This window comes from Anthonomus grandis, chromosome 15 (assembly GCF_022605725.1).
Source record: "Anthonomus grandis grandis chromosome 15, icAntGran1.3, whole genome shotgun sequence".
In the NCBI taxonomy this organism is placed as follows: domain Eukaryota; kingdom Metazoa; phylum Arthropoda; class Insecta; order Coleoptera; family Curculionidae; genus Anthonomus; species Anthonomus grandis.
Genome location: NC_065560.1, coordinates 6834609 through 6861725, shown reverse-complemented (window position 1 = coordinate 6861725; position 27117 = coordinate 6834609). Strand labels below are relative to the sequence as shown.

General features: G+C 32.8%; 1 protein-coding gene across 1 annotated transcript in view; it reads left to right on the top strand.

The window, feature by feature from the left end:
- The window catches only part of LOC126745357 (ATP-dependent RNA helicase DDX3X), a 39409-nt gene extending 12509 nt beyond the window's left edge, over nt 1-26900 (top strand). The window contains exons 4-10 of the mRNA XM_050453165.1: nt 3401-3719; nt 6408-6745; nt 15966-16320; nt 20523-20746; nt 23538-23769; nt 24224-24428; nt 26397-26900. Of these exons, the coding sequence (XP_050309122.1) occupies nt 3401-3719; nt 6408-6745; nt 15966-16320; nt 20523-20746; nt 23538-23769; nt 24224-24428; nt 26397-26473 (1750 nt within the window). The 3' untranslated portion in view covers nt 26474-26900. The remainder of the gene's footprint in view (nt 1-3400; nt 3720-6407; nt 6746-15965; nt 16321-20522; nt 20747-23537; nt 23770-24223; nt 24429-26396) is intronic.
- Nucleotides 26901-27117: the final 217 nt, after the last annotated feature.

Genomic DNA, 27117 nt, shown 5'->3' with positions numbered 1-27117 from the left:
AGTATAAATATAGTTCTAATACTAATATTTGGCTTCTTAAGATCGTCAAATTTCCACACAGAACGGCAACATCTTAAATTTTGCCTGGAGACAGTCTCTCGATAAACTGCGCTTGTTGTTACGTCTGAATGGTGTCATACCTTTTTTATATTATTGGTATTAAAAGAATATTTTGAGTGATTTCAGTGTGATCCTTTTATTATTAATAAAATTATATAATTTTCTTTTGAATAATAATATATGTAATTAATTTTTTTTTTTACGGAAAAATTGTAAAGAAGTGTGAAGTGTATCACATATATTGGGAGAAAGGAGGTTTACATCGTTACTTTCATAGGAGAGTTAGCCGTCATCATATACGTTATAATTTTATAAAAGGCAAAGAAAATATTTGTGAAATATTTATTGGGTATTGCATACAAAAATCAGGCTTTTTTGCTTTTTTTAGGAAAATATTAATAGAATTTTGTAAATAATTATATTATTATAATCTGACATATTTTCCGCTTATTCGAACCAGTTAACACTGCAACAATTTCAAGAAAGAAAATAAAAAGTGGCAACAATGGATAATTGCGTTGTAAACATATTAAGTATTCGTCATTGCCAAGTTGCTTTTTTTCTATAATTTTTTATGTGTAGAATATTTTTTCATTCTAAAAAGTTTGTTGATTTACCTCAAAGTATATATTATTAGACCGCAAATTAAAGGACATTTTAAGGAGTAATTTTTTTGGCTGGTAAAAAATATATTACAATAAAGAAAAAGTTCTGTAGATTAAAAAAAAAATATATTGTATTGTAAAAATTGGCTAATCGATTTGACATCATTGCCTTAGAACTCTGGTGAACTCAAATAGGCTTATTCTAGGTATTCAATGTTCTAAAATTTTTGCCAATTATTCACCTAATATATTTTTCTCTTTCCAAAAATTATTAAATCGCCAAACTCTAGAAATTCCAGTTTTCGAGATCGCGATCCCGTTTTGAAATCCCGGGATAAAAATCCAAATCCCAGGATCCCGGGACTGATCCTAATTATATTTTGAATAAAATATTTAACAGTAATAACAGTATCTCGAGCAAATAAAAATGCAATTAACTGAAAACAAATTATTTAAAAATTCAGAACTAAAAACATTTTCAGTACATTTGTACATTACGTATTACATATTACATACCTAGGTACCTAACAACCTAACTAAAAAGTCTAAAAACAAACTTGAGACAGAAACACGTCCTTCAAAAAAAAAAAAAAACAAAATAACTTTTAAATTAAACAGATAGTTTTGTTTATAAAAAATAACTACTTTGCGGACTTTTTTGACAATAGAATAAATATCGTGCTTTGTGGTCATTTGAAGCTGCTTATTTGGTGGTAATTCATTCATAACTTCCATTCCTCCTTCTTCTGTTTTCATCCTTTTCACTGTCAGTATCATTAGTTTTAAGTTCCTCCCCCTCAGTAAGTGATTCTTCGTCTTGACTTTGTAGCCCTTTTCCTATTTTTTTAACAACGTATAATAGATCCAATACGGCTAAATGAATTCCATGTGCAAAACACGGCTGCTGGTAACATTTTATCAAACTTCCTAATTTTTTCATTACACTGGCTCCATCTGTTGTTATAGAGACAATGTCATTATCTAAGCTTAGACTACATTTTTGTAACCGTTCGGTTAATAAGCTAACATATTTTTCTGCTGGCATGGAATCCAAAATTCTTATTAAACCGAGATTCCAGACTCTTTCATTCAACTGTGAATGTTTACATTCATGTATCTCCTATTAGAGTTTGATGTCCACTCATCCAAAGTTAAGCTGAAACAATTTCCTTGTTTTTTAATTTTTTCAAACTAGTATATAGCAGGTAAGAATTTTATTTTGGTACGCAAAAACCCTTTCACGTATGGTTGTGGGGAAACTTGGTACGTCAGGGAACCCCCTAGCCATTATTGCCTTTCTAAGATTAATCGATGTAGTAAAAATTCTAAATGGTAATCCATCGAGGGCAGTCATTCGGGGAAGTAGAGTTTGTCTAGCTAAGGAAAGGTACACCATCTGTTTCAAAGCTGCGCCAAGTTTTCTCCCCTAATAACGCACGATTAGCGACAGTAGCGCGCCTTTTTTTAATTTAATTTAAAGGCACAGAACACAAATATAAGAATTAACGCAACGGCACTGTTTATATGCAAATCGGGGCGATCGATACCGTTGCTTTGGCAGCAGCGTAAACAAATTTACTGCGCAACCGAGCCGAACAACACGTGCTGTACCTTTCCTTAGCTAGACAAAGTCTAAGGCATCTAGTGAATTTTCATTAGGGAAGCAAAGTAATCTAATATTTTAAGCTGCTTGATAGGCGGAGGCAATCCAATGGATGCATCGGGTTCACCTTGATTAACTTTACTGTCAACATTTGTGTCGGTTGTATTGAGTACGAGGCATCAGTTACCTTCTCTTGTCTTTTTGCATGTTTAGAATTAAAATGCACATGAAGAGCCTTTGTAGAACCCCCTTTGGTTGCTATTATAAGGCCACAGTTTTTACATTTTGCAGATTGTTTATCCACAGCCATTAAATAATTAGACCACATTGATGATGTGTCGTTATTTTTATTAGGATGCACAATGAATGTAATTTGACAATCGGCCATTTTTGTAAGCCTATAAATAATAAAAACACAAAACATTATACACATAAATCGCTATAAATGTAAATATTTACCTGTTATTAAATTTTATTCGTTAGCTTAGCACCTTTGTAAACGTCCACCAAACGTATTTATGGTCTTAAATACAATAATTGAATATCAGCGCTATATCTCCACACAGTGTCTGACACTGTCAACACATTTATTTAAGTATTAAATGAAACAAAAACGACAAAGTAAGCAACGATTGGCGCTGACCGGCAAATAGAGGATTCCCCGTTCGGAGATAGGTTAATCCCCGTTTGTAAACGTAAATAACCTCTGAAATTAAATAACACGTCGATGGAGGGAATAAAAAATACATTTTTCAACAGAACTGTTTAAAATTTTATATATTACAAAAAATCGGGATTTTCGGGACATACAGCAATCCCGGCATTTTCGAGATTAAAAATGTCCCGGGATTTCGGAACCCCGGGCTCCCGGTCTGGAAACCCTACCGAACTCTAAGTGAGCGTCGAATTTTAAAAGATTAATTTTTTTTTGTGCTATATTTGAAGGAAGACACTGAAATTGACGTCATAAGAACTCAAATACCCTATCTTGTTTAACCATAAAACGGTGACACAGCTGTTATAATATAATCCGAGTAAATTTTAAACCATAACAAACTAGTATAAAAAAAATATTATTTACACACCGAATAAAGCAAACAATAAATAGTTAAATTTGCGATTGGTTCTTTAGTGAACGCGATCTCCCGCGCAACGACCGCTGGCAGGAACCGGATCGTTCTTCTCACGGCGGAGGGGGCGGCTCCAATCGTTGGAACAATGATAATGAACAACGTGGCGGTGGCGGGGGCGGCGGCGGCGGTGGAGGCGGCGGTCGATGGAACGACCGCGACAACCGTCGCAACGAGAACGATTGGACGGTGCCGTTGCCAAGGGACGAACGTCTCGAGGCGGAACTTTTTGGCACCGGCAACACCGGCATTAACTTCAGTAAATACGAGGACATACCCGTCGAGGCTACGGGTAACGAGGTGCCGAAGCACATTACATCTGTAAGTATTTTATTCGCCTTTTCTGTCCTGTATTTTCTTTTAATTATTTTCTCATTTTCTATTAAATATTTTCTGGTGTATAGTCGCAGTATGAAAATATTATCTGCCTAGGAGATTTTAATAGAAACTTGCTGCATAGGATAGCAATAGTGCTAAAAAACTGGAAAATATTGAAACTATTCTACATCTCTTATTTATTTAATTTTCTGCAATGAAATAAATGTAAAATGTTCTGGAGTTGACAACACTCTAATAGCTGACCATTTTTCTATTTATCTAGAGCTAACCAGCCCAAATGCGCTATCTGAACCTAGGATAATTAAATACAGACCACTAAAAAATATAAACTTAATGCTTTTAATCATGATCTTTTAATATGCCCTTAGGATGACATTTTTTACACACCGAACATCGACGATAAGCTAAAGTATTTTAATTGTCTTGTTCTAAACCTATTTGACATTCATGCTCCTAGTGATATAAAATTCTCGAGCACGTAATTTAAAAGAATGTTCCCTAAGCACGAACGAGCATGAACGAGAATAAACAAGCATAAACGAAAAAAACCTGAGACTTTATGTTTGGGATGTGGTTAAGTATTCAAAAACTTATTTTTCATGATTTTTTCTCAAAATGCTCAAAATTCTCAAAATGCCTAGAAAAATGCTCAATATTCTCCTAATGCTTTGTAAAATACGGACACTGAATTATTATTGTTCTAACTTTATAAAAACCCTAACATCATAATATTCATAAATCCGAATAGAATAAGAATATTCATCATAAATAACCAAATATTATATCTAAAGGGGTTTTTAAAGAATATACAAGAATTTATGTTACCGATCAGGTTTCATATTATATTCTTAAAAACTGAGCATAGTTTGTGTGCTATGCTATGTGAATACAAATACAAAGTAGGTAAAGTAACATGAAAATAACATGAGAAAGGCTTTATGATGTAAGAAGTAAAAAGTAACTCGAAAAAAAGCTTTATATAAAAAAATAAACTGCAATCTGCAATAAACCAAAAATACAGTTTTAACCTAACTCAGGTACTCTAATTGTGGATCAATATCAAGATCAAGAGTAGTCAAGCCCATCAAAACTTTCTGGCCCAATGCTACTATTGGAATCGAAATCGTGAACACTGTAGGCCCCGCTCTCTTCGTCATCTCTGAATTCTCAGATTCTAATGTTAATAAATCATGGACCTGATCACCCAGAGAAGGAGCTGTCTGTGTAGACGAAGGATTGAGGTTGGTTTACCTCCATTGACGTTGATTCACCTTGTCTTTGGAACTCTTCGGCCATCAGATTAAGGTTACAGGCAATATGGGTTAGCATTCCCGCTTTCTTTACCGTCAAACGATTTCGACGTTTAGTATGGACTAACGAATACCTACTAAATGTTCGCTCAGTCGCGGCTGACGAAGGCGGAAGCGTCAAAATGCTTACTGCTAAATCCTTGACAGCTGTTTTCGAGCAATAACCCTGCCACCACGATACAGGATCTATTTTGCCAACAATGCCCCATAAATAGGGCTTCGCAAATGTTTCGGTATGTGCTATGTATTGAGCTAGTTCAACGGCGATTGCACTTTTTTGAAGACGAAAATTTTCATTAGTGGCAGCCAGTGTATTAATAAATTGTATCCCTAAAATAAAAATACATCATATTATTACATTAGATACCGTGCTAGTAGTTGCAAAAAATGTCTTACCATCGGAGTGTTCCTCAGGTGACAAATGTATTTCTTGATATTTCGGGTTTAAAATATTAGCAACTAAAAGCACCCGCAAACGAATTTGCTCTTTCGATCACTTAGGTTTTTGATTAGCGTTTCTTCCTCTTTTTTGGTGACTGGTAGCCCAGGTACCTCTTTTAGAAACACATCATGGAGTTCATAAAAGGCTTCTGTGATATCAGACATTTGCAGGTTATCTCCTTCCAGCCTTGTTATCCATTTAACAATAGGTGACAAAACTCTCATTACCTTCTCAACATTGATCCAATATATGCCATCATCGAGACAATTTTTTTTCACTGCTGTGCCTAATTTGTCACTGATGTCTTCCGAAATGGCTAGCATTTTTAATATTTGTCTGGTGCTCCATAGGCTTTCCATACACTTTAAGATAGATCCCCACCGAGTTACCACAGGTAATTTTAAAGCTACTGCCTTACCAGTTTTCTCTATTTGTAATTTATTAAACGTAGCAAGTACAACATGTGAATTTGTTACTTCTTTAACAATTTGTTTGCTGTTGCCGACGCCGACAGTAGTTTTTGTAAATAAAGCGCGCCGAATACGGAATCGTGCTGAAAATTCTCTGGCCAACGTTCGCGCACGAGAGAACGATCTATCTTGCGAGCACGATCGATTTATCGGGCGCAAACGTGCGCGAATATTCGCCATAGCACCAAGGGAACGTTCCTTCATTTACATCACTAATCTAAACTATCCTTAAAGTTTTCCTTTTAACTCCTGTGCATAAAAGAATATTACATTACTTCAACCGCTTTCCAGCTTTGTAAGAAATGTCAAAATTGATGTTTTGATATAATCTTTTTAGTCCCTGAGATAGTTCGTTACTGAATACGTTATTTACTTCAAATTCATGATCCAGCCAGACTACAAAATACCGCAACTAAAACCACAAAAAATCTTTTTATTTTTATTTCAGTTTGAAGAAGTACAGTTGACAGAAATAATCCGCGCGAACATCGCAGCAGCACGTTACGACACCCCGACCCCGGTGCAAAAATACGCGATTCCGATTATTTTGTCCAGACGCGACGTCATGGCGTGCGCGCAGACCGGTTCTGGAAAAACCGCCGCCTTTTTGGTTCCCATCCTGAACCAGATGTACGAGGGTGGACCCCCGAATATCCAACAGGCACGGAGCAGGCGCAAGCAGTACCCGCTAGGTTTGGTACTGGCGCCTACCAGGGAATTGGCCACCCAGATTTACGACGAAAGCAAGAAGTTTGCTTACAGGGCCAGGGTTCGACCATGCGTTGTGTAAGTATAACAAATTTATTATTTGTAATCTTAGTGTTTGTTTAAAATGGTTTATAAATAATGAAGCTGCCTAATATAAGAATCAAGGCAGTTCAAAATTAATTTGAAATTGGGATATCTTTGAGAGTTAAGTCCGTCGAACGGTAAGTACTACAAAAAATATACTAAACAGAAAATATAGAGAATGTAATTCTCTATCGTTTAGCCAGAAACTCTTATCCAAAAAAAATTGAGTTTTCCAAAAAACGACAGAAGCTAGGAAGCTCTTCTTTTTGATTTTACGCTTGTCACATGAACTGCAAACAATAGCCAAAATAATATAAAAACTTCGGAATTTTTTGAGAATTCGAATCCTAGATTGACTGCATTATTTTTCGCTAGCAACTTGCTTTTTTTGTTGTTAAGTATTAGTAGGATATACACCTTCTTATCTTTGACAACAAAAATCAACTTTCCTTTAAAAAAAAAATAGGACCTTTTCAAAAATTCAATAAATATAACAATTCACTTGTAAAGATCCTTATCGGACTAATACGAAGGTTTATATTTATATTTTATGCCTTCTAATGACAGTAATTTATTTTCAAAAATTGATTTATTGTTTTTGTACGTATTTAGGAAAAGTGGTACGAATATTGGTATTCACTTTTCCTATACTGATTTAGGCATCTCCAAAACATAGTTTTCATAAGCTCGGTCGTAACCATTTTTCTTCAAGATAAGTGGGAAAAAAAGGTGTCATTTGATGCTAAGTCAGGGCTGTACGAAGGATAACTGCTTAAGTCGGCCAGTAAAATAGGTAGTTGTTTCAACTGCATTCAGGAAAATATTTCGTTTTTTTAACAGCAAAAGTGCCAAGGTAATATGCAGCAAATACAAGATGTCGAAATAGGGTATCAGCACTTTATTTGTGCATTTAATCTCAGACGTGGCAACGCCGCCACTTACGGTGGGAGTCAAAATGTAAACGGGATCAAGGAATTTCAGTTGCAATAGAGTCGTTTACCGGACAGCAACGCGCTTTTTTGTACGTGCATTTTACCAAAACAATAATTCAATCGTGACAGCACGCCGTCTATATCGCGCTCATTACCAATTACATGATATTCCATTATCACTTCCCAACTAGCAATAATAGGCCCTGATTCTTGTTAAAAAGTATTCGCTACTAAAATATAGTTCCTGAATCCACTTTGCTACTTAAAATGTTATTTTATAGAACATAGTTACTTTAAAGTATAATTTAGAAGTCGCTGTCTGGTTCCTGCCACTAATATTTGTGAAAGATAAGCACCCATATATTAAGTGGCAATGGTTCACTTTCAAGTAGTATCTTGGAACTACCCGAATCTTTACAAATGCCACGATAAAAGACCAGAAACTTTATAGTCACTTTTTATGGTAGCAGTTACTTATAAATGTTACTGTAATGCCTCGAAATAGTTCTTGTTACTTTGTGGTAGCAATTTAAATTCCAGGGTGGTTCCGGTTACGACAATTAGGATCTTTAAAAACATAGTCGCACATATAGTTCCAAGATAGTTATTGTCACTATGGTAGGATACTATGAAGTGGCTGCCCCATACACCTTGCCACTAAAAAGTCGCCCGGATTAAAAATCGGTACTTTAAAGTGGCCGTTACTTAATACACCCCACTAAAAGAGCAAAATAATAGATCAGAACCACAAAAATATCAAAATTTTCTAATAGTGTTACACTTGTTATAAAATTTTATTATTTTAGAGTATAGTAAAATGCCAAAGGTAAATAAAAAAAAGTTTAGACATTCCAGTATTTTTTACCGGAGAGTTAAACAAAAACGGAATATGCCAGAAAGCGAATTTCAAGAACTGTAATGCTGTTAGATCAACATAATCCCGTTGATTTTAGAATTTCCTTCAGGTGACTCTACCTGTGAAGATCAAATTAGTTTAAAACCTGGAAGTAACATTAAATCAGAATTAATTCAATGGGCTTTAAAATACTCAATTCCCCACGTAGCCTTAACGGATTTGTTAGTTTTATTAAAAAATGAACTTGAGCTTGAAGAACTACCTAGAGACAGTAGAACTTTAATTGCAACACCAATCTCCTGTTCCATAGTACCAATGGGAGATGGTCATTTCTGGTATAACGGGATCCAAAAAACACTTGTATCAGCAATCATTTTTAACCGAGTTAAATAAGGATAAAGATATTTCTTCTATTTCTCTTATTTTAATATTGATGGACTGCCTCCGTTTAATAGTTCTCCTTTAAAATTTTGGCCAATATTACTCAAAGTACATGAATACCCTAAATTAAAGCCAATGGCTATTGCTATTTATTGTGGACCAACGAAACCCCCTATTCAAGAATATTTTATTTGATTCACACCATATTATGCTAATTATAATTTAAGAAAAACATTACCTATTATATAAAACATTATTCGGTTAGGCGCTGTTAATTCTCATCTGTTTTGATTTGCCTTTTTAATCTACTATGAAAATTTAATCTAAAGAAAGGCACAGTGTAAGAGTGCTCTTGCGATTAGTTTTCTATAATTTAATTTTCTATAATTTCATTATTTTTGGTCTGATATGTTTTTTCTTTTTTGTTAAATTTTAGAATGAATTAATAATGTGACTTTTTTTTTAATTGTTTCTAGGGTAGAAAGACATTTCAGGTATGATAGAATAATGCTATTGTTTATTTACTTTTTTTTATTTTTTTGGCAGAAACCGGTTAATTTTTTTTTTGTCAATCCGTAATAGCATAGTAAGTAGCATAGTAAGAAGGCTGTTGTTGAAAAGAAAATTTAATACAGTTACTAGTCTATAAGGTTGAAGCTTAACATTTTTTAATGGGATATATATAAACTAAATTTATATTCGGAATACCCGACTCTATTAGGGATTTAATTTCATTTTCGTTTATTTTTTTATATACATATGCCTAGCATAGTTTTATGTGTGGTGGCAACTTTTTTTTTTTTTAATGTTATTCTTAGTTTTATTTTGGATATGGATATGGCTAGGTTAGCTAGTTATTTTTCGGGGGCATGGCATTGGCGTGGAGTGCTGACGGAGGGTAATAGGAACAATCTTGTTTTTTGTAATGGATGATAATGGCGGAAATGGCCAGGTTGGTCTTAATACGCATCAATTATTAAAATCCAATAATAAGTTTTTATGTGGTCATCTCAATATTCGGTCCCTTAATACTGGATTCGATGAATTTGTAAATTACATAACTGATAATAATTTTGACATTTTGGGATTGACTGAGACCTGGTTGACGGCTTATACTGATAACTTGGCACATCAAATTGAGGGTTATAATTTCGTCAGGAAAGATCGATTAGGGCGTGGCGGTGGGGTCGGGTTTTATGTTAAAAAATATGTTAATTTTGAAGTTTATCACATTCAAAACCCGCCACAGAACTTCGAATTCTTAAGCATAAAAACTCAGATTTCTAGCAAAAATATTTTGTTTACCGTGATATATCGTCCACCTTCATCTGATATTAACAGTTTTCTTGATTCCCTTGAGGATCTATTTACAAATATTGTTCCTTTATTTGATCATGTGGTTTTTATGGGGGATATTAATATTAATTTACTAAAGAAGTGTAGACTTTCTGACAGATTTTTAGCGCTCTTAAATACATTTGATTTAAATCAAGTAATAACCGAGCCTACAAGATGGAATATATCTAACAATACAAGTACCCTACTTGATGTCATTATTATAAATAAACATTTCCCAATAAATGGTGTCGGTTCGTTGTCTTTGCCACAAACCATTAGTGATCACAACTTAGTATTCTGTTGTCTTGAGTTTCCTAAAAGTAAAGAGGGACATTTTAAAATGAAATATAGGAACTATAGTGTTATTAATACGGATTTATTTGAGCATGACGCTTTAAGACTTAATTGGGATAGTATATATTACCTAAATTCCGTTAACGATAAACTTGTGGCTTTTAACAACAATATACTTTGTTTAGTTGATAAACATGCGCCAATTAAGACTAAAAATATTAAAAATAAACCATTTACTCCTTGGATAACAGACAATATTAAATTGCTTATGAAGCTCCGAGATAAAGCACTGCGAAAATATAAAAAAAATAAAACTGAGTTAAATTTAAACTATTATAGGCAATTGCGAAACTATACAAAACATGCTATTCAGCGGGAAAAAATATCATATTTTAACACACTTTCTACAAAAAAAAATCGTGATTTTTGGATAAATGCTAATAAACTACATCTAACTAAATCAAAGAATACCGATCTGCCTTGTAATTTTAGTAATCCAGAAGCCCTAAATAATTATTTTTCTCAATGCGTTAACCAAATTAACAATAATATATCACAAACCAAATTAAATTTTTACAATGAAAATAAATGGGATAATAGTATTCAAGAATTAAATTTAAGTCTTCTTGATGAAGAAAGGGTTAACAGTATAATTAAGACCATAAAATCAAATGCTATAGGAGCTGACGGACTTTGTATAAATGATATCAAGCTTTGCCTACCTTTTTGTAAAAAACCACTTCTAAACATTTTAAATACTTGCATTCTTACAAATGTATATCCTGATATCTGGAAAAAAGCACTTATAAGACCTATTTCAAAAATCTCTAATCCGAAAGAACTAAAAGACATAAGGCCTATAAGTATTTTATCAGTAGTTTCTAAAATTCTAGAAAAGCATATTCACCAACAACTTTATAATTTTGTTAACTCATTTGGTATACTTCCAGATACGCAATCGGGATTTAGGAGGAATTATAGTACAACTACTAGTCTGGTGGGAATGTTAGATAATATAAGACTTAACGAAGAACATAAACAAAGTACTTGCATGGCGGTGCTTGATTTTAGCAAAGCATTTGATACTATAAATCACTCAATGCTCCTTGCAAAGTTGGGATATTTTGGTTGTTCCGAATCTACAGTTTCTTTTTTTGATTCCTATCTTAAAAATAGATCACATTCGGTGTTGTTAAAAACCAACAATGGAAGTTTGGAGCACTCAGGGTATCTTGATTTGGAGGTTGGTGTTCCTCAGGGCTCCATATTGGGACCTCTTTTATTTTCGATTTATGTTGCGGATATGCCTAACTGTATTGAACATTGTAAATTACAACAATATGCTGATGATTCTCAAATATACATGCCATTAAATTTTTTAAATTTTAATATTTCTGAGCAAAAAATTAAATCGGATATACTAAACATAGTTAATTTTTCCAATGAGCATAACTTAAAAATTAACCCTGCTAAATCTAACATCATTTTATATGGCTGTAAGTCAGGAATTCTGAGACACTTATATGAAAGTATAAATATTGAGATTAATGGAGAAAAAATTCCAGTTGTCAATGAAGTGAAAATATTAGGATTGACTTTAGATTCTAATTTTTGTTTTGAGACACACATTAAGAACAAATTAAATATAGGCTATATGCGTCTTAGAAATCTGTACAGATTTAAAAATGTCTTAAAGAGTAAAACCAAATATTATCTCTGCAATAGCCTCATTCTCTCCTTACTCGACTACGGTGATATCGTATATTCTAATTCTATAACATCTGAGCTTTCTAGATCTATACAAAAATTGCAAAATAGCTGTATAAGATTTTCTTATAGCGCTGCCTATCGGGAGCATATCACACCTTATTTAAACAATTCTATTTTAAATATGGAAAGGAGATGAAAATTACACATATATGCCTTTATATATAAAATAATAAAGTCGGGTCAACCCCCTTATTTAAATAAGTTATTTACTACTCTCTCGCATTTACACAATACTCGTAATGTTGGAAATTTTAGGATACCTCAACATAGAACAAGTAACTTCCACAAGTCATTTTCGGTTGTCGGAGTTACAATGTGGAATAACTTGCCAAATAATATTAAAGATTTGTCATTTAATAAATTTTACACCAAGGTTAAGCAAATTCTTCTCGACTCCCAACGAGATGCCTAGTAGTATGACTAGTAGTAGATAAATAGTAGTATAAACTGCAAAATCAACTAAGACCAAAGATAAGCTGGCCTATCCAACTTTTCTTTTATGGTTCTTTTTTGTCTATTCTTGTTACCTTCCGTCGCATGCCAGCCAAATTGCTTTGCCATTTTTTGTTTCTACCCTTTTTAGTTTTAGTTTTGTTCTTTTTTAGGTTAATTAGGAATTTTTTTTGTGTTTATTTATAATGTTTTTAAGGCCTGTTTCACGCAAATTGCGCTATCGGTTTTATATAATCGCGAAGCAGTTCCTTTTACCAGAAATTGTCAATTTTATTTTCTCATGTAGCTAATTATATTTATAACTATTTTTTTGGTAATAAACTTTTTTGACTTGACTTTGACTTTATTTGACTTAGGTAATATGTATATAATATTTAATAATCTCTTAATTTTTTAATTTTTTCTTAAAAAATCTTAAATTTTTTTAGGTATTATGAAGAAGTGCTTTAATGGATGGGTTTATGGTAATTACAATTTTAAAACCAAATTCTCTGGGAGAGATATTGAATATCTCTTAGAAATGTTAATATCATGTAACATCAGAAGGCCAACTGAACTTCACAGAGCAATAAGACCACTAAAGAATGTAAAATTTTGAAAAGGATTTTAATATCGGACGTTTTTACTTTACTTGGGACCAGTACTCCTTAAAGATATTTTAGCTGGTCCAGTATATCAACATTATATTTATTTATTTTGTGCTACTACTATTTTGAGTTGTTCAGCTTATTTAAAACACATTAATGTAGCTGAGAAATTGTTATTTCAGTTTACTACAACATTTAGTAATTTATATGGCAAGGATGCTATTGGGAGCAACGTGCACAATCTGTGCCATGTTCTGAATAACGTTAAAAAGTTTGGTTCTCTAACTGATATAAGTGCATATCCTTTTGAAAATTTTTTATTTAGTTTAAAATCATTAGTTCGTACTGGTAAAAGGCCATTAGCACAAATTGCCAAACGGCTGACAGAAATGCAAAGCTTAAAAGTAGATGCTTTTCCTGGCAACTCCTTATGCGACAAATGTTCAGTTGTTAATAATCGGCACTCTTGTGTAATTCTTTGTTTTAGCTCCTCAATGGTGGCAGGCTGCGTTTTGAAAACGACCGATTTTAGGTGACCCCAAAGAAAAAAATCGAGAGGGGTGAGATCTGGCGATCTTGGCGGCCACTCAATAGGTCCTCTTCTACCAATCCATTGGTCTGGATAATGATTATCTAGCCACTCTCTAACAGGCAATACATAATGTGGTGGGGCCCCATCTTGTTGAAAATGCAATAAATTTTCATCAAGAACAAGATCTCCATTTTCATCCCTTTGGTTTTCCAATTCCGTTATTACTAAAGGCTCAACAGTTGTTTCTAACATTTCAGCATGAATTTCTCCATTTAGATTATCATCAATAAACAATGGCCCAATTATATTATTCCCTAGAATTCCGGCCCACACATTTATTTTTTGGGGATATTGGGTGTGCCCTTCCCTAAAAATATGGGGATTCTCATCACTCTAGTAACGGCAGTTTTGCTTATTAACGTTACCGTTTAAATAAAAAGTGCACTCGTCACTGAAACAAATGTTTTTTATAAAACGTGGCTCATTTATTATTTTTTGGGTCATTAATTCACAAAATTCGATCCGCCTGTCTGGATCGTCATCACCAAGTTCTTGAACAATCTGTAGCTTGTAAGGATGGAATTTATTAATTTTTAATATCTTTCGTACTGATTCACGAGACACTCCTGTGGCAGCTGCTGCTTGACGAGTCGACATACCAGGATCCATAGCAAAATGCCCAAGAACCTCAATCTGAGTTGCTTCATCCAGTATTCTTGGCTGATTTTTCATTATATTACCTACAAACCCAGTTTCTTCAAATTTTCTTACCAACTTCTGGATGTAATAATGCCCAACCTGCTTATCTGGGTGCCTCTCATTAAATATTGTGGCACTTCTACGAAAACAGCGATTTTGAGAACCATAAATAAATATCATTTCAACTCTTTCGGCGATCGTATAAACCATTGTAAAAATAAAACTAGAGCAGTGAGAGAACTTTAAATCACAAAAAGAACCACGATATTACTAACCAAACCAAAAATTGAACATTTTAAGGCAAAATTTAAATAAACAAAAAACAACAAATATTTCGAGAATGGCAGGCATCGAAAATTTTCCTTTTTTTTACATCGCCAAATACCATTCCGACAATTCAATAATTTCGGTATAAGTGTACTATTTATTGGAGTTTTGTTTTGGCTTTTAACAATTCATTTTAGTATCAGAATAAATATTTTTATTCTGATAGTAAAATGAATTGACTAACATTTAAAAGGACATACATATCTCGGAAATGGTTGCACTGATTTTAATGAGTAAGACGGCAAAATATAGGGAATTAATAGACCTTTCAAACAAGGTATCACTCGACTACCCTTCCAATTTAAAATTTTTAAGGGGGTGGCTCTGGGGGTTAGGGGGATGATAGTATATCCCTAAAAAAATCATCATTTTGGTTCCCCCTTGTTACTATAGAAACGGTTTTAAGCATTTTTTTATATCTTTTACGGTTTAAAAATTATAAGCCATGGCTACTCTTGAAATTGTCACCCTGTATAAAAAATATATGTAAAATTATATGTATATAAGTATCCCTGTGATTTTGGCGGTGTTGCTTTTTGGACCCTCGAAGCTCAATGGTCATGCGATACAGGATTTACTTTTTGGCCATCTATCACAGTACTGCGGCCTTATAGATTTTTAGCAGTTTAAAATGTTTTTATGTTGCAGTTTTATTTTAAAATTTGAATTTGAACGTCCCCATTCTTCAGGAATTTTGGAAAATACCGAATAAAGTCAGTAGTTCCAAGTTTTTCTTTTACATAGTGTGCAAGCTGCTTGGGTGTCTAAGGTGATGGAGTTTTGTAAATTCTAGCACTCTTCTTTCAGGGCGGGTTTGCGAGGTGGATGAGTTTTTCTTTGAGCAAGTAATTTTTGTTGTCTTCCTTATCTGAAAAGTCGGTTTGAATTTAGATGGAATTTTCTAATGGTAATAGGCAATTTTAACTAATATAAATGTAAACTTAAAAGCAGTTATGCTGCACTTTGTTATTAAACAAAATACACATAATCAGTTATGCCGAAGTAAAAAAAATAGCAATAAAATATTGTAATCTGTTATACGCAGGTATGGTGGAGCCAACATTGGCGACCAAATGCGCGACCTGGACCGCGGCTGCCACTTATTGGTCGCGACGCCCGGTCGTTTATTGGACATGATCGATCGCGGCAGAATCGGACTCGATTATTGTCGCTACTTAGTGTTGGACGAGGCGGATCGCATGTTGGACATGGGTTTCGAGGTCCAGATCCGCAGAATCGTCGAGAAGGAATCGATGCCGCGTACCGGCGAAAGACAGACCCTCATGTTCTCCGCTACGTTCCCTCATCCGATTCAAATGTTGGCCCGAGACTTTTTGGATAATTATATATTCTTGGCCGTCGGTAGGGTGGGATCTACCTCCGAGAATATTACGCAGAAGGTAAGTTTTGCGAGGAGGTTGTTATATGTCCAAAGAAACGTTTAGGTTTTTTGAAATGATGCGCATTATTTTAGGTTTATTAACGGTTAGCTAGTTAAAAAGCTACCTCGGCATTTATTCTACGCGTTTGCGTGAGTTGTTGGGAGTGCGTTTTTATTTATAGCTTTTTAGACATTTAAAGATTTTGATACAGTATTTAGGATTTAAAATAATAAAGTAATAAAGATGTGTAAAGACCTTAGAACATTGAATACACTAGAATAAACATTGGCTGCTTTGGATTGAGCGCAACATCTGCACAGGTGCAGAGGCGATATTTTATTTATAAAAATGCTTGGTATTCAATGTTGACAGTGATTACACAATTTTAACAAAAGAAAATAAAGTGATAAAGTAAATTATTATAATTAGCAAAAACTGAATTGCATTCTTTAGTATAAAGCAAAAGAAAGAGTGAAATTCGTTTAATAACCAAAACTATTTTGTACTCTTGTAAACACTAATAATAATTCATATTTTTAATTTAAATTCTTTAAATCACCAAATTTCCACACACGGCGTCAACGCTGTAGATTTCGCCCATAATTCTCGCGATAAAGGTATTTGGCAATTGCGCGCGTTGTTTTCTTTTAGATGATGCACCTTTTCAGTTTTCTACAGTATTAGTATTTTAAATATGTTTTGAGTGGTTCCAGTGCGTTTTTTTAAATAATATTAAAACTAAAAACTCCCTTTTTGCTGAAAAATGATAAAGGAGTCTGAAGTGAGTCACATAATATATTAGGGAAAAAGGAATTTCAAATCGTTCCTTTCACAGGTATCAATGGTGTGATCCTTCTAGGTTATAATATTATAAAAGACGACATATTTGTGAAAGTATCTATTGAGTATTGCATACCAAAATGAAGCTTTATTCCTTTATTTCTTTTAGGAAAATATTAATAGAAAATTTGTAATTAAGTATATTATTATAATCTAGCAAATTTATTTCTTACTAGAACCCGAAATGCCGCAAAAATGAAGGTAGTATCTGGTCGATATCCAGCAACATATTTATAGTCCGCGCCCATTGTTATTTAATCAATAAAATGCCCGTATATCCTGGAATTCCAAAGAAGTTTTAATAATTTTTTGTCTAGATATTAACAATGGATAACTAAATTGGTTTATAGCGAATATAAACCTCGACAAGCGAAAGTTTTTTTGTAAAAATTAATTAAAAGGTTAATTTCCAAAAGATTGGAATTAAAGTTTTTTCTGTAATATATAATAAACGGATTTGAAATGGTTGCAAACCTCTACAAACACAAGTTTTTGATTAAATCTTATTGAGTTAGATGTTATAAACGACTATAATTGTCAAAAAATTTGGATAAAACTTTTCCTAGCCCTTTGATAGCCCTTATAGGTGGGTGGCCGAGACCCGTTTGCGTTCATAAACCCAATATTTTGGTATAACTTAATGGGACCTAATCCATATTTTTTTAGAGGTTATATATGCCGACTTTTAGTTTTGGTCGAGACAAAAGTTACGTCAAAAAACAAAAACTGAAGTTCAAAAATTTAATTTCCAAATATTTTCAATATCTCAAAGTTTTAATAATATTTGAATTTAGGTATTTATGTTTTTCTAACTATGTAAGAAATATTAGAATAAAACTTGAAACCTAAACATATATTTTTAAAAGCCACCAGCACAGAAAATGGAGGAGACAAGGGCCATCCAAAAACAGTCTAGTCTGGACCTATAACAATACTGCAACAAAAATATAAAAAATTAGTAAAGCTCAAATTATTATTAACACCCTAAAATTACCTAATACAGCCTAAAATTACCTAATCTTCAAACGGATCATTGTCCATATTATCTGTTTTATTAGCTGCATTTTGACAGTTCATGTTACATTTACACCCGGGGGTGCAAAATATTCCTTCATTTTTACAGGCACATTTATTAGACATTTACAGATCTGATATCATCAGAAACAGGTGCTTTGTTTGAAAATTTTGGCACAAGGATATTGTTTTCTCGCACCCAGCCATAATTTGTAGGATCCATTTTATTCAACATACCAATGTGGCTTTAAATCCAAATTTTTACCTGGAAATAACACCTTAAAGAGAAAAATATGTCAATTAGAGGATTAAAAAATGCAGAATTAATATAGTTAATACCTTTGAATATGTAGACAAAATGCATCTTCAGTTGGCGGAATCTCTTTTGCTGATTTTTTTGTTTCTTGCGTCAATTTCAACCTTAATGAGGTTCTGACGGTTTTCCCTGTGATATAAGTACGAGACAAATGTTCTTGCCTTTTCTAAGCTTTCGCTTAACGAAACCGTTTCAAATTCATACAAGTTAATTTTATTAATATTGCGAAAATAAATGCCCCAAGCAGAATTTTTGCCAATTTTATAAAAGGAACTGTGTCACAGCCCGTCAAAGCATGGAGAGCTAGCAAACCATCATATATTTTTTCCCAACGTATTCGCAATCGCATGAACTGCAATATATCTTTTTTTATTTAATACTTTTGTGCTGTGACCCTTTTCCATATATATTTCCTTTAATTTTAAGTTGTCGTTATTCCAATAATAATAAAGTAACAATATGAGAACATCAGCGTCATCAGATCTAATCATAATTTTAGATGTCGAATAATACAAAAAATAATAGATTTTTAAAATGTGATTTACTAAATTAAAGAAAAATGTGTATTCTTTATACCCGTTAAAATATTGCGACCTTACCTGAGTTAGTTCCTTGGTAAATAATGTTTAAATATAAAAAATATTTCTTACCGGTTTTTCCTGCTTAAGCTGCATAACTTTTGTCTCGACCAAAACTAAAAATCGGCATATAAGAATTTGTTGTAAAAAATATTGCAAATTAAAATATTTTTTAGGTCTCATAAAGTTATACCAAAATATTGGGTCTCTCATTAAAACGACGTCTTTAGAGCGCTCCGCCACCCGCCTATTAGGAGTTATAGCCCTTTATATTTTTTAACTTCTAATAATTCAATAATTTTTTATTAAAAAACTTTTGTTTTGCAACCATCTTAAATGCGTTTACATATTTATTATATATTAAAAAGGTCATATACTTTGGGAGTCTTTTTTCATTTCATTAACATTCGACTTTTCAAGTCATTTTCACACAAAAACTTTAGTTTGTAGAGGATTATAACTACTATAAACCGATTTAGTTATTGATTGTTAATATCTGGACAAAAAATTATTAAAATTCCTTGGGAATTTCAGGAGATACGGGCATTATATCGATTAAATAAAAACGGGCGCGCACTATGAATAGGTTCCTGGCAAACGACATATGCTGCAATAACCACAGAATAAACTGAGATGCTTCTTTAATTTTAGCAAATGAACCAATTTTAAAATTATGCAAATTAAAGTAAGCGCAATTATAATTTTAAATGAAGATAAATGCATATCTACTTGTTCGATTGATTTAAAGAATATATGGATTTCTTTACTAAAGAGAGAGGTACAACATGGCATTTATATTTTATTTATGTACTTCTCATGAAACGGTTTCTCAAAGTCAAATAAGTGTCAATTTAAAAAAAAAAAGTCTTTGAATAATTGTTCTAAGAAACAAAGAGATACAAAAAAGGTAAGAACTTTCATATATTTAATTTATAACTAAGTTATTATTTAAGTTATTAAGTTTTATACCATGCTAATAGTATTAGATTTAACTGCCGAAACGTTGGTTCAAATTAGCTTTTTTACCCAATAAATTTCGGTTTTTTAAGTTAAAGGTTTTTCTTTCTTTTTAATTTCAATAAAAAATAAAGTTAAAATATTAAAACAAGAACCCAGCTCAGATAAAACCTTAGCTCTTCGGTATATAAAAAAATATATTATACCTTAAAAAAATTATTGTATTTTTCAATAATTGAAGTTTTCATTAATTTTTTAAGGTTTGAGCGAGGAATTTCTAAATATTGATATCCACCGAAATAGAACGAAAATGACTATTGATACGAAGAGGAGAAATATAGTGTATACACAATGGGGCTCTACCTCACAAATACAAAAAAAATAAAAAATCGATTCAATGTCAATCGTTGGTAATAATAAATTATATAAAAATAAATATGTATTTAATACGTAGATCTACAAGAAAGTAAATTATACGTACACATATAATAATACATATATTTTCTACCACTCAGGTTGAATGGGTGGAAGAGCACGACAAACGCTCCTTCCTACTTGATTTACTTAACGCCGCGGAACTGCACCAGCCCTCAGCCGAAAGCCTTACATTAGTTTTCGTGGAAACTAAAAAAGGTGCCGACTCTCTCGAAGATTTTCTGCATCACGAGGGCTATCCGGTAACTTCTATCCATGGAGATAGAACCCAGAGGGAAAGGGAGGACGCTTTGAGACAATTTAGGTAAGTAGTTTTTAAACGTATTGTGTGTACACGACTGATAAATCTTTTTATTGCGTGCTAAAAACCCCACGCATTAAAATACAGCAAAAATTAGGCTTATTCAAGTTTACTTCTTAGTTGAGCAACAACGTTTGTAGACTCTTAATTCTGAACTTCTAAGAATTAACATCTTTATGTTCGAAATATGGCGGGCTTGACAACGCAACTTTTAGGAATACTCTGTTTCATTTTCACCTCAAACGGTGAAATGTTTAATTACGATACAAAGTTACATGGGATATGTTCAAAACAAACTAATGTATACATTTTTTGAGTTACGTAATATACTCAGTAAAAAAATTATAATAAATGTGTACAGGGTGTCCCAAATTCGAGGGTGACCATTGGAATCTCGGAAACCGTAAGAGTTACAGGGTCGGTTAAATGAAGGCAAAGTTGCGCAATTTGGAGCTTAATAAAGAACGTTTAAAAAATTTTAAAACTCCTTCCGAATACTTCTGGAGTAATCCGAAAAAAATGAAGAGACATCGGAAAACTAAAAACACTTTTTCATTGCCACTTTTTATGACCTACAACATGATGCAAAAAAAAATTAATCCGACGTTTCGTTTTTTTTTTTTTTTGATCATCATCAACTTTATTTTTTCTTATTGGCGCCATATTGGATTTTCTCATTTTTAAAAAGTATTTTTAATTGCCTTTAAAATGAGGTATCGTTGCATGTCCGATTACTACTTCTAGTACTTCCCATAAGAACTCCATGAGTGCAAGAGAGAAAGATATATCAATGGGATTTCCAAATAAATTGAGTTTATATAAACTGAAGCTATAAAATACTCTGTAGTTGATATAGTTTTTTTTAAACCCATTCAATGAAAATGTATCAATTAAATACAGGGTATTTCATAACTTTGGTTCATATATAAAACAGAGTTGATGATAATTTCCCAGATAAACTTGTTAACAAATCCCATTGATATAATCCCATTGAGTTCTTGTGGTAAGTACTAGAAGGAGTAATCGGACATGCAAGTGCGATATTGCATTTTAAAGGCAAGACACAGATATTTTACTACCAGAAGTTGAAGTAATGAAATATTTGGGCGTAACAATAGATAGACACTTAAAATAGGATATACACACATCTAAAGTGGCAAATAAAATAAGAAGTCTATTATCTAAATTTAAACGACTTTAAGAATTTTGGATGTAGAACACTTGAAAACATTATATTTTGCTTACTTAACCTATGGACTTAACGGATGGGGTGGAATAAGAAATTGTCAAATGCATTCTCTTGAAGTTGTCCAAAAATGGATAATAAAAATTATACCTGATAAAAATAAACTGTTTCCTTCTAATCAGCTTTTTGCTAATACTGACATATTTGATTTGCGGCAATTATATGTGCAGAAATTGCTAATGAACCTATATAAAGGAGACATCTCTGTTAAAAATGTAGTTAATTCCTATGCAACTCGAGCTCAGAATCAGAATGCATTAGTACCCCGAAGTATAAAAACTATTGGTCAGCGATACAGTAAGCATTTCACAAATCTTCAACTTTGTTCCCCAAAATATTAGAGATAAATTAAATAATAAAAGTTTTAAAATGTATGTTAGAGATTGGTTACATCAGATGGGCAGAGAAAGATTTAATAATTTAATAAATAATACATAGAATAACACTGAACAAGACATATACAGATATGACCAAAATCCTAAAAAAAAAATAATACTGAACTCGTCAAAAACCAAAATTACCTGTAGCTACGACCTAAGTCCGGGAACAAATTGTTATTATTATTCTTTATTTTTATCTACGTTTTATTATTGTTATTATTATGTATAGGTGTAATAAGTTATCACATTATTATTGTATTATTATTACCGTTTCTGTTTTTATCTGGTGTATTCGTTTTACCGAGGGAAAATATTTCTTATAGTTTTATTATTCGTTTTGAAGTAGATTTTCTTACAAAGATAATCAATAAGACGGCGATATTTATGATGGATTTATATTTGATTAAGAGGTCTTTGAATTGCCTGACTATTTATTTACTTTGATTTGTATGTTTGTATTTTTTTTAGAAATAACTAATAAAAATGTCCGTATAGAGTAATAAAATCCATTTTATTCCCTTTAGTATAATTACTGGGAATTTCATAATTTTTGGGGCGTCCATAAGAGTGAATAAACTATATGACCTATAATAAACTCGAAAATGATCGTTTTATGAACAGAATTGGTTGCTTTTCAAATCTACTACAAAAACGTCATTCCCGCAAGAACGACAAATATATATTATATAATTTTTTCAATGTACTAAAAAAAAGACAAATGTAATAGCAAGACAATACAATCTCTTTCTATATTTCTATTCAGAAGGCTGCTGACTGCAACCCGATCGAAATCTGGTTATTCAAATCCAAGATTATCAATCTTGAGGTTCTACCACTATCAAATCGAATAAAAATAGAATATCTATTTTAGTTGTGTTGGTGATGCATTCTCAATAGGCAATATATTAGTTATAATAAATCCTGTGATGTAGGTCCCTTCGGTGATATGTATAATGTTATCATGTAAAAATTGTTATTTTAAATTTCTAATTTTCTAAGTTTATCTTCTTTTTGTAAAAGCTTAATACCTAGTTGTTAAGTTGTATTGTATAACTTGTCTTGTGTTGACATTCAGAGCTTACTTCATTTTAGTGATTTTAAATTGAATTAATTCTTGATAATATTGGGCGTTTTATATCGAATAAATAATAAATATTTTAACCTGCAGGTCGGGCAACACCCCCATTTTGGTAGCCACCGCGGTGGCGGCTCGTGGCTTGGACATACCCCACGTAAAACACGTGATCAATTTTGACTTACCTTCGGATATTGAGGAGTACGTGCACCGTATCGGTCGAACGGGCAGAATGGGTAATCTCGGATTGGCCACGTCTTTCTTTAACGACCGAAACCGGAACTTAGCTAACGGAATGTTGGATCTGTTGGTCGAGGCCAAACAGGTAAGAATTTTAACAATATGTGTTTAACAATCATTTTATTTAAGTTGAAGAAATTTGGGAAATGTTGTCTCGCACATTTTTTTGTTTTACAAATAAGGGTAATAGTCAGGTTCTGGTGATCGATTTCGAGTGAGGTAGAAAAACTCGTAAGTAGCTTAAACTGTGGTGGAATAAAGAGTCTGGGAACACTTTGTGCCGACGTTTCAATAGACGTCGACTATCATCTTCACGGATATATTATAGCGCGAGTCTCATAGATAAATAAATAGGGTCGTGCAAATTAATGACACACGTTACTAAATTTTTATATTTTTTAGAACTTTCTAGACATATCATGTAGTGGCTGGGCAATAGTCGTTTTTAAGCAATTCTGGTCTTTCTGATTACAAATATATGTATATCATAGTTGTGTCTTATGTTGCGTAATTTTTAACTTATAATATTTATTTTATAGGACCATCCTTCGTGGTTAGAAAGCGTCGCGTGCGACAGTCGCATGCCGAGCTCCGGGCGACGGGGCGGGGGCGGCAACAAGAGCCGCTACGGAGGCGGTAACGGGGGCGGCAGCAGTTTCGGTAGCCGTGACTACCGTCAGCAGTCGTCTGCGCAACGCTCCCAGAAGTCCAACTCCGGTTACGGTAACAACGGATACGGAAACGGTAAATATTACTTTGGATTGTTACGTAGGTTTGGACTTGATTGATTTAAATCATGGTATTGGATTATCCGAGGAATGAACGAACATTCAGAAGTCCGAGTTTGAATCTGAAGTTTTGTGGGTTGGGCCAATTTTGCACATCTTAACATACGTCCACCTGACGCGGTTTTCGGTGAATTTTGTTGCCGTGTTTGTTATAATAATAATGTTAAAATAGAAATCACAGAAATTTGGCTGTTTTGACCCTTTCTATGTTAAAAAGATAGAAATATACTTTTAAAACGTGCAATAAATGGTTGAATAAAATTGTTCGAATTCCCCTTTTTGAGCAAAACTATATTCTACAGACCCCTTTCCTACATATATACTTGGCTCAATGTAACCAGACTCAATCCAAACTTACTTTATATTATATATTATATCTAGTTTATAGTTAGAAAAGTTTATAAAGAACCGGTGACATCAACAGGCGGCAAAATCCGCGCATCTCGTTATTCTATCGATCGGGTCAGATGACTATGTCGAGGTCTGAAGACAGTGGAGGCGGCACACTTGTTGAAATTATTATAATTTTTGGGTACTAGAGTTTAAATAGCCCTAGATTTTTAGTAGGTATAGCAAGCGATATTATAAGTGATTTAGTTGAAATACCAACTAAGAATGCATATATTTGAATTTAATTGCTCCGAGATTTGTTTAAAAAAATGTAAAATAATATTTTTTAGCACTGTGATGTGCCCATAAAATTTCTAATAAAAAATAGTTTTTTTACAGGCGGATGCAGTTCGCTAATTATTTTTAAAACAGAACTTCAAATAGGTAGCTGAAAATTATTCTTTATTCGCATTTTTTTTAAGGATTAGGTATTTTAAACGACGTGTGTAAAGAAACAAATTGGTATAAGCTTAAATTTTTGTTTTATTATTTTACATATTATATATTTTTATTCACTATCAGATAGTGTATTACAACCTAAATCGATCTCTTCAGCAGATGAGCCTGTATTTACTGTAAATTTTAAAGAATCCAATGCTTCGTGAAGACGGCAGGTCTGAGGACGAAGAAGAGTTTAATCCACCATCTATTGAAGAAGCTTTACGAGCAGTGAAGACCCTAAACAGTTTTGTACTATACAATCATGCGAGTGACGAAAAACTTCTAGACACAACCAGTTTTATTGAGAAAAAAATTGAATCAATTTACTTTAACTCGCGTTGCAAAAAACAAACAAAGATAACAGATTTTTTACTAAATTAACTACTTAATGTTTTTTATATGTACATACATACAAATGTATTTTATGTACTATGTAGGTTTACCTTACGTTACCTGTATCAGTGTAAATTTAGTTTTTTTTATATTGGATTTTCATTTTTGGTTTTATGCTTTGTATTTATGTATTTTCAGGGTTTTGTAAAATTAAAAAATATTTATTACATATATAATTATGTATGTACATAGTTTTATTTAAAAAAAAAAGACGTAGTGTATGTAGGTCCTTTAATAACGACGGCCGTTTATAACGACCCATGTTCAGTAGTCCCTTCGCCATCGTTATATCCGACTTTCACTGTATTATTGAATAGGGGAATTAAAACAACTTTATTTAACCACCATTTATTGCACGTTTTGAAAGTATATTCATGTGTAGAATTAACGGTTGACCAACATATATAATTTTAAAGGCTATTTTTTCGAATCTTCGTTCTTATAAATCATTTTTGCAATTACAGTTGTGAAGCTGCATGCGACTGTTATAAGTAAAAACGTTCTTTTGAAAAAAAATCATTTTGCTTTTAAACCAAAAAGTATCGGTCACTATGCCGAAAAGCAACTATCTACTTTCAGTTGTGGGAAAAAATTACCCGAATGGATCGGTCTATTTGAAATAAAGAGGGTCTATACTGTGGTTAAATAAAAGTTAAATTTATCTAGCTTCATTTAGTCACGCTAAAAATCTTTGTTCTAGGTGGTGGCATGGACCGGGGTAGCAACTTCGGAGGCAACTACAACAACTCAGGCAACAGTCACGACGACTGGTGGTAGTCGCCGCATTCAGGACATAAGCAAAGCTTTAACATGCCCACCCACCCCCACCGGAAAATATGAGGAAACCTGTATTTACGTTACACCAGTCGACGATGCATTTTTCTTTTTAAATAATATGATATACATAATATAGGACGATAATAATATCAATTGATTGATATTTACGGAATATTTATTACTACTATATAATTCTTATTATGTTTTTGAGAGTTTGAGTAATACCTACTTACTATCACGATTACTATTTGCGATTTTTTAGGATGTTTGCGTAAAACGCAGAATAGTTAATTATTATTACTATTACTATTCTTATTAAAAAAAAAATAATAGTTTTCCGGCGTAAGAGCTAATAATTATTAAAAAACAAACCACTCGGATAGCCCCTGTATATTTCTGTTATCAATAAATAACGTTGTACGGGCGATTTGGTATTTTATTATTGTCATTGCCAAACGGTTGATTTTTAAGCACATTTTACAGGGTGGACCAGACGTATTTTGTCGCGATCTTTTGCCAAGGATATTTGGAGCTTTGATTTTATCGTGTGTTGATCTAAGCGCTAGTGGGTATACCGAAAATGGACCACGTGATCGAGAAATTAATAATAGAAATTGTTCGTACTAAACATGAGCCGTACCATA